The 8,806-nt window shown below is 42.9% G+C and overlaps 1 protein-coding gene across 1 annotated transcript in view; it reads left to right on the plus strand.

The window, feature by feature from the left end:
- LOC112077696 (runt-related transcription factor 1-like) overlaps positions 1-8,147 on the plus strand; it is a gene marked incomplete at its 3' end in the record, with an annotated part of 27,318 nt that extends 19,171 nt beyond the window's left edge. The window contains 1 exon segment of the mRNA XM_024144172.2: positions 8,043-8,147. Within this exon segment, the coding sequence (XP_023999940.1) occupies positions 8,043-8,147 (105 nt within the window).
- Between the last annotated feature and the right edge of the window lie 659 nt (positions 8,148-8,806).

The raw sequence follows: 8,806 nt of genomic DNA on the forward strand, positions 1-8,806 counted from the left end.
TAACCATAATAAACCCCAGGAAAGTAGCTGCTAATGGCGACCATAATAAAACCCAGGAAGTGTAGCTGCTAATGGGGATCCATAATAAACCCCAGGAAGAGTAGCTGCTAATGGGGATCCATAATAAACCCCAGGAAGAGTAGCTGCTAATGGGGATCCATAATAACCCCAGAAGAGTAGCTGCTAATGGGGACCCATTTTAAACCCCAGGAAGAGTAGCCTGCTAATGGGGACCATAATAAACCCCAGGAAGAGTAGCTGCTAGTGGGGATCCATAATAAACCCCAGGAAGAGTAGCTGCTAATGGGGATCCATAATAAACCCCAGGAAGAGTAGCTGCTAATGGGGCCATTATAAAACCCCAGGAATAGTAGCTGCTAATGGGGATCCATAATAAACCCCAGGAAGAGTAGCTGCTAATGGGACCCATAATAAACCCCGGAAGAGTAGCTGCAATGGGGATCCATTATAAACCCCCAGGAAGAGTAGCTGCTAATGGGGACCCATTAAAACCCCAGGAAGAGTAGCTGCTAATGGGGATCCATAATAAACCCCAGGAAGAGTAGCTGCTAATGGGGACATTATAAACCCCAGGAGAGAGTAGCTGCTAATGGGGATCCATAATAAACCCCAGGAAGAGTAGCTGCTAATGGGGATCCATAATAAATACAACGTAGAGGTAAGCCAGCAGGGTGGAAAAAGGGCTGTGCTAAAATCCTACTAGTGGTAAGCAGATTTAGGGCTCCTGAGTGGCGCAGCGGTCTAAGGCACTGCATCTCAGTGTAAGAAGCAACACTACAGACCTGGTTTGATTCTAGGCTGTATCACAACTGGCCGTGATTGGGATTCCCATAGGGCGGCGCACAATTGGCCCAGCGTCGTTAGGGCTTGGCCGGAGTAGGCGGCATTGTAAATAATAATTTTTCATAACTTACTTGCCTAGTTAGATAAACAAAAAAAAAGCCAAAACTCTGTTGGTAACTATAGCTAGCCACATGCTAACCTGAGTGCTAGGAAACTCTGGTGGAGGTCCGTAGCGGTCCTGACGTGCAAATCGGTCGTCCGACCTGGGTATAGGGGCGAAAGACTAATCGAACCATCTAGTAGCTGGTTCCCTCCGAAGTTTCCCTCAGGATAGCTGGCGCTCGAAGTCTCGCAGTTTTATCTGGTAAAGCGAATGATTAGAGGTCTTGGGGCCGAAATGATCTCAACCTATTCTGTATGTTTCCTTGAYTTTGTTCTGGACCRGGGTACTGTGAAAATACCCCTGTTGGCATGTCTGGATGGGATAAGTGCTGTGTGTAAGTTGACTATGCAAACAATTTGGAAAAGTGACGCTGTCAGTCTTTTCTCAACTCTTAGCCAAGAGAGACTGGCATGCATAGCATTGATATTATCCCTCTGATTAAAATGAAGAGCAAGACATATTGCTCTGTTCTGAGCCAGCTGCAGCTTAACTAGGTCTTTCTTTGCAGCGCTTGACCACACGACTGGACAATAATCAAGATTAGATAAAACTAGAGCCTMCAGGACTTGCTTTGTGGAGTGTGATGTCAAAAAAGCAGAGCATCTATTTATTACAGACATCTTTACAACCATTGAATCTATATGTTTTGACCATGACAGTTTACAATCTAAYGTAACGCCAAGTAATTTAGTCTCCTCAACTTGTTTAACAGCCACACCATTCATTACCAGATTCAACTGAGGTCTAGAGCTTTAGGAATGATTTGTACCAAATACAATGCTCTTAGTTTTAGAGATGTTCAGGACCAGTTTATTACTGGCCACTCATTCCAAAACAGACTGCAACTCTTTGTTAAGGGTTTCAGTGACTTCATTAGCTGTGGTTGCTGATGTGTATCTGGTTGAATCATCAGCATACATGGACACACAMGCTTTGTTTAATGCCAGTGGCAGGTCATTGGTAAAAATAGAGTAGAGGGCCTAGAGAGCTGCCCTGCGGTACACCACACTTTAAATGTTTGACATTAGAGAAGCTTCTATTAAAGAAAACCCTTTGAGTTCTATTAGATACATAGCTCTGAATCCACAATATGGCAGAGGTTGAAAAACATAACACATCTGTAAGTGTTTTCAACAACCATAGGTTATGGTCAATAATATAAGGCTGCACTGGAAATCTAACAGTACTAACTCCACAATCTTCTTATTATCAATTATTTCAACCAATCATCAGTCATTTGTGTCAGTGCAGTACAGTTAAGTGCCTTTATTATAAAGGCAATCATTAAAAACAAATTCTTATTTACAATGACGGCCTAGGAACAGTGGGTTAACTGCTTGTTCAGGGGCAGACGACAGATTTTAACTTGTCAGCTCATGGGTTTGATCTCACAACCTTTCGGGTTAGCCCAACGCTCTAAACCCTAGGCTACCTGCACTATTTCTCTGTAAACAAATGAACCAGCAGACTTTCAGCTTATAGTTATTTTTCTGATTGTGTTATTGACTGCTTGCATGCTTTGTTTATTCATGTGTGATACTCTGTGTTGTTTGTGTTTGTGTGCAAATTGTTTACCTTATCTTGGCCAGGTCGCAGTTGTAAATGAGAAATTGTTCTCTACTAGCCTACCTGGTTAAATAAAGTATAAAAAAAATAGCTTGTATTTTGGTCAAACAATTTGTGTTTCCAACCCGTTTGATAAGAGCTGGCAAGCAAGCTTAATAGGTCTGCTGTAGACTAGAGGCGCTTTATCACATCTTGTGTAGTTGGAATGATAATTGGCTTCCCTCCAGGCCTGAGGACAAAGACTCTCCTCCAGGGCCTGAGGACAAAGACTTCCCTCCAGGCCTGAGGACCAAAGACTTCCCTCCAGGCCTGAGACAAAAGACTCCTCCAGGCTGAGGACAAAGACTTCCTCCAGCCTGAGGACAAAGACTTTCCTCCAGGCCTGAGGACAAAGACTTCCTCCAGGCCTGAGACAAGACTTTCCCTCCAGCCTGAGGACAAAGACTTCCTCCAGGCCTGAGGACAAAGACTTCCCTCCAGGCCTGAGGAACAAAAAGACTTCCCTCCAGGCTGAGGACAAGACTTTCTCCAGTGCTGAGGAAAAAGAACTTTCCTCAGGCCTGAGGACAAAGACTTCCCCCAGGCTGAAGGACAAAGACTCCTCTCGTTCAAGATTAAAGAATGAAGATAGGAGTGCTATGAGTCAGCTACCATCCTCAGTAGCTTTCCATCTAAGTTGTCAATGCCAGGAGGTCTGTCATTATTGATCGTTAACAATAATTTTCCCACCTCTCCAAACTAACTTTACAAAATTAAAACTTGCAATGCTGTTCTTTTCATTATTTGTTTTCTTGTTACATAGTACGATGGTCACTGTTCGTTGTTGGCATTTCCTGCCTAAGTTTGCCCACTTTGCTTATGAAGTAATCATAAAATGATTGGCAACATCAGATGGTTTTGTGATGAATAAGCCTCTGATTCGATGAAAGATGGAGTTGAATTTGTCTTTCTGCTCATAATTTCATTTAATATACTCAAAAGTTTTTTACATCATTCTTTATATCTTTTGATCTTGGCTTCAAAACACAGTTTTTCTTCCTTGTTGTTGAGTTTAGTCAATCATTTCTCAATTTGCATTAAATAAAAAAAAAAAACCAGAAAAATTAAAGTAAAAAAAAAAACCGGAAAAAAAACAAAAAAAAAAATTCAGTGTAAGTAAGTCAGCCAGTCAGATGTGCAGCCAGACTTATTAGCCACTCCTTTTGCCCCATCTCTTTCAACRATACAGTTGTTCAATTCCTCATCGATCCATGGAGCCTCAACAGTTCTAACAGTCAGTCTCCTAATAATTATAAATTCAATAATTTGAAGAAGCAATTTCATAAATTCATTAAGTGCAGCGTCTGGATGCTCCTCATTAATCACATCAGACCAACAAATATTTTAACGTAGAGAGTGTATATATAGAGTGTATATATAGAGTGTGTATATGGAGTGTATATATGGAGTGTATATATGGAGTGTATATATGGAGTGTATATACAGTATATATATAGAGTGTATATATAGAGTGTATATACAGTATATATATAGAGTGTATATATGGAGTGTATATTTTATATTTTTATATTTTTATTTCGCCTTTATTTAACTTCACTGCGCTACGGATCCCTTTTACGGGATCACTTTCCTAAACAACAGCTAGAATTGCAGGGCGCCAAATGCATAAATATTACTTAAAATATTTCTAATCATGCAATCACAAGTGAAATATACCAAAACACAGTTTAGCTTGTTGTTAATCCATCTATCGTGTCAGATTTTGAAAATATGCTTTACAGCGAAATAAATGTAAGCTTTTGTGAGTGTATCAATCAATGCTACAACAGCTAGCCCCAAATTAGCATGGTCACGAAAGTCAGAAAAGCAATAGAATTAATCGCTTACCTTTGATAATCTTRGGATGTAAAAAAGATAAAGTATTGTTATACTCACAGACAATATTTTGCCAGTTTTGGAAACTTTGGAGTGTTTTCTATCCTAATCTGTAAATTATATGCATATTCTACCATCTGGGCCAGAGAAAATGTCCGTTTACCTTGGGAACGTTATTTTAAGAAAAAGGAAAAAATTCTGACCGCTAGCCGCTATTAAGGCGAAATAGTTTAATTTTGGTTTCATCAGACCAGAGAATCTTGTTTCTCATGGTCTGAGAGTCTTTAAGGTGATTTTTGGTCAACTCAAGCAGGCTGTCATGTGCCTTTTCCTGAGGAGTGGCTTCCGTCTGGCTTCCGCCACTCTACCATAAGAGGCCTGATTGGTGTGGTGCTGCAGAGATGGTTGTCCCTTGGGAAGGTTCTCCCATCTCCACAGAGAAACTCCGGAGCTCTGGTCAGAGTGACCGTCGGTTTCTTGGTCACCACCCTGACCAAGGCCCTTCTCCTCGATTGTTCCGGGCGAACAGCTCTAGGAAGAGTCTTAGTGGTTCCAAACTTCTTCCATTATAAGAATGATGGAGGCCATTGTGTTCTTGGGGACCTTCAATGCTGCAGAAATGTTTTGGTACCCTTCCCCAGATCTGTACCTCGACACAATCCTGTCTCGGAGCTCTATGGACATTTAATTTTATTAGTTGAATCCACCAGTATTTGGACAAAACACTGAAAGCTGTTCTTGTTGTTGTAACAACTGTTTGTATTATGGGGAATGCTCTGTATACATATGATAAAATAATGTATATTATCTTTTTATTAGTTTAAAATATCCTTCACCTGTGATCGAGGGACACACTGTCCTCAACGGTACTCCCAGCGGCTTTGGTCTTTGTCATGGTAATAACATATTTCACGCTGTTACTCCTCTCAGTTCCAGAACACGGCAGGTCACAGGGAAGATTGATAACAAACAACAAACAGGATCTAGACAATGGCTAAACACGTCCCGGGCTGTGTTCAAGCTCTCAAGAAAACCCCTGCTAGCGTGGTAGGCAGCTAGCTAGCAGCTAGGCTAGTTGCTACGCCAAGAACGCGCCACAGACCCGGCCTTGGTCAGCAGGAATCACTGGACAGATAGGTGTGGTCCAGCAACGTATGCTAACTGCGATGCGGGGATACAAACTCAGCTGGAAGCTAGCTAGTAAGCAAACTTTTTCAATGGACTTTAAAAAACCTTCCAAAAAACAAACGTCCAAAACAACAAACGTTCCAAACAACAAACGTTCCAAAACAACAAACGTTCCAAACAAACGTTCCAAAAACAAACAAGTTCCAAACAACAAACGTTCAAAAAAGTTCCAAAAACAACACGTAAAACAACAAACGTTCCAAAACACAAACCTTCAAACACCAAAGTTCCAAAAACCAAACAAACGTTCCAAAACAACAAACCGTTCCAACAACAAACTTCCAAAAACAACAACGTTCCAAAACAACAAACTTCCAAAACACACAACCTTTCCAAACAAAACTTCAAAACAACAGTTCCAAAACAACAAAGTTCCAAAACACAAACGTTTCAAAACAACAAACGTTCCAAAACAACAACGTTCCAAAACAACAAACCGAGCCCAGATGGCATATTATTACGGCATATGAAAGTTCCAGAAGGCATTTCTGTCAAAAAATGAATTTTGCTTAGAAATGTAAAAACTTTTTCAAATGCCTCTTCTGTGAAGCAGTTACGCGCTACATACGCCTAGTGTCCTGAAACGAGTCACAAATAGGAAAGAACAATCCTTCATGCCGTGTTCTGTTATAATCTCCACCCGGCACACCCACTCCTCATAGCCTGGCTCCTCTCTAGGTTTCTTCCTAGGTTCCTGCCTTCCTAGGGAGTTTTTCCGAGCCACCTTGCTTCTTGCTCTCTGGGATTTTAGGTGTTTTTTTCAACTGCTGTTGATTGATTAACGTTGGATTCATTGATCTGTTGTTGTTTTCTTCCCCTCATATGAAAGAAAAGTCTGACAGAAATGTTACTTTGTCTTTGAAGAGCAGACATCTGTAGCGTAAACCATCTCTGTTTAGATTTTCTCCGGGCAATTTATTTTCAATTCTTTCCCGAGATTTTTCAGCTCTTTTCTGCATTGTTTTTGTTTTCAGTACAAAGGAAATTTTCTACTGTAACAGGAACAATCAGCAGCTCATTTAAATAAAATAAAAATTCTGTCTGTCTGTCTGTCTGTCTGTCTGTCTGTCTGTCTTTCTGTCTGTCTGTCTGTCTGTCTGTCTGTCTGTCTGTCTGTCTGCTGTCTCTGTCTCTGTCTCTGTCTCTCTATCTGTCTCTCTCTGTCTCTCTGTCTCTCTGTCTCTCTGTCTCTCTGTCTCTCTGTCGTGTCTCTCTGTCTCTCTCTGTCTCTCTGTCGGTGTCTCTGTCAGTGTCTCTCTCTCTCTCTGTCAGTGTCTCTCTGTCAGTGTCTCTCTCTCTCTCTGTCAGTGTCTCTCTCTGTCTCTGTCAGTGTCTCTCTCTGTCTCTGTCAGTGTCTCTCTGTCAGTCTCTCTCTCTCTCTGTCTCTTGTCTCTCTCTGTCTCTGTCTCTCTCTGTCTCTGTCGGTGTCTCTCTGTCTCTCTCTGTCTCTGTGTCTCTCTGTCTGTATGTCTCTGTCTCTCTCTGTCACTCTGTCTCTGTCTGACACGTGGACCGCACCACCAGCTGTTCACCACAGCAACACCCCTCCCACTTCCTTTTTCCTGTGGGTAGCCATGGTTACATGACGCGTCCACATACCTCTGCCGTTAATGTTTGTGCTGAGTCGGCAGCTCTGAATCATAACACTCCACACACACACACACACACACACACACAACACACACACACCACACACACAACACTCCACACACTCCACACACACACACACACACACACACACACACACACACACACACACACACACACACACACACACACACACACACACACACACTAGGCTTAGCAGCAACTGCTTAGATTATCTGTAGAGGAAAATACCTTACCCCGTCTCGGCCCACGCAAATGTACACGGACAGACAAGAGGTCAGATGGACAGACCTTCACTGTTCAGACAGACCAGGTCAGGAGGCTATATGGACAGACCTTCACTGTTCAAACAGACCAGGTCAGGAGGCTATATGGACAGACCTTCACTGTTCAAACAGACCAGGTCAGGAGGCTATATGGACAGACATTCACTGTTCAAAACAGACCAGGTCAGGAGGCTATATGGACAGACCTTCACTGTTCAAACAGACCAGGTCAGGAGGCTATATGGACAGACCTTCACTGTTCAGACAGACCAGGCCAGGAGGCTATATGGACAGACCTTCACTGTTCAAACAGACCAGGTCAGGAGGCTATATGAAAATATTTCACTGTTTCAACAGGGATGACAGGATAGGACATTGAGGGGTCATGTCTTTACTGTTGAATCCAAAGAGTAGAGGAAGGAAGGAAAGGAAGGACGGACGGAAGGAAGAAAGTGAGGAAGGAAGGAAGCAAGGAAAGAAAGAATGAAAGAAAGATAAGGAAAGAGGTATTTGAACGCAGGCCCTTAGGTAATGAATTGTCCTCTGACTCAGTATGTCTGATGTTTCCACAGGAAAGAGCTTCACGCTGACCATCACCGTGTTCACCAACCCTCCTCAAGTAGCAACGTACCATCGAGCCATTAAAGTCACCGTGGACGGACCCCGTGAACGCACGAGTGAGTACATACACACACACACACACGAACACACACACACACCACACACACACACACACACCGTACACACGTACACACACACACACACAACACACCTCATCAAGTGTTGGACTGAATTTCAAAATAATTCTAAAACGGTGTGCGTGCGTGCGTGCGTGCGTGTGTGTGTGGTGTGTGTGTAGAGGTATACGGGTAGCAGAGGTGGTAGACTTAGCTCGGTTTAATGTGCTTATAAAAACAACTGAAGAGGGGAAAAAAACTTGACTATTTCCATCTAGTGCCAACTGGTCTGGCAGGCAGCTGTTCTCTCCTCCTTGTTTTCCTCCTTCGCTCTCCTCTCTATTCATAAAAACATTATTCTCAACTCTGGCGTCTCAATTGAACACTATCACATCACAAAAAAACTTTCCCCTCTTCCCCTCCCTTCCTCGCTCCATCGCCCAGTCTTAGTAAGTCGTAATTAAGGGGCGCTTCACACACTGGCTACGGAGAGATGGAGGAGGGAGGGAGGTAGGGAGTATAGGGAGGGAGGGTAGGAGGAGGGAGGTAAGACTAAGGAGGAGGAGAGAGGTAGAGGGTAAGGGACGATAGGAGGGGTAGAGGAGGGGACGTATAGAGAGGAGTAAGGGACGTAAGGAGGGGGGAGGTATAAGGAGTAT

Source organism: Salvelinus sp. IW2-2015, unplaced genomic scaffold (genome assembly GCF_002910315.2).
Source record: "Salvelinus sp. IW2-2015 unplaced genomic scaffold, ASM291031v2 Un_scaffold4834, whole genome shotgun sequence".
Taxonomy (NCBI): domain Eukaryota; kingdom Metazoa; phylum Chordata; class Actinopteri; order Salmoniformes; family Salmonidae; genus Salvelinus; species Salvelinus sp. IW2-2015.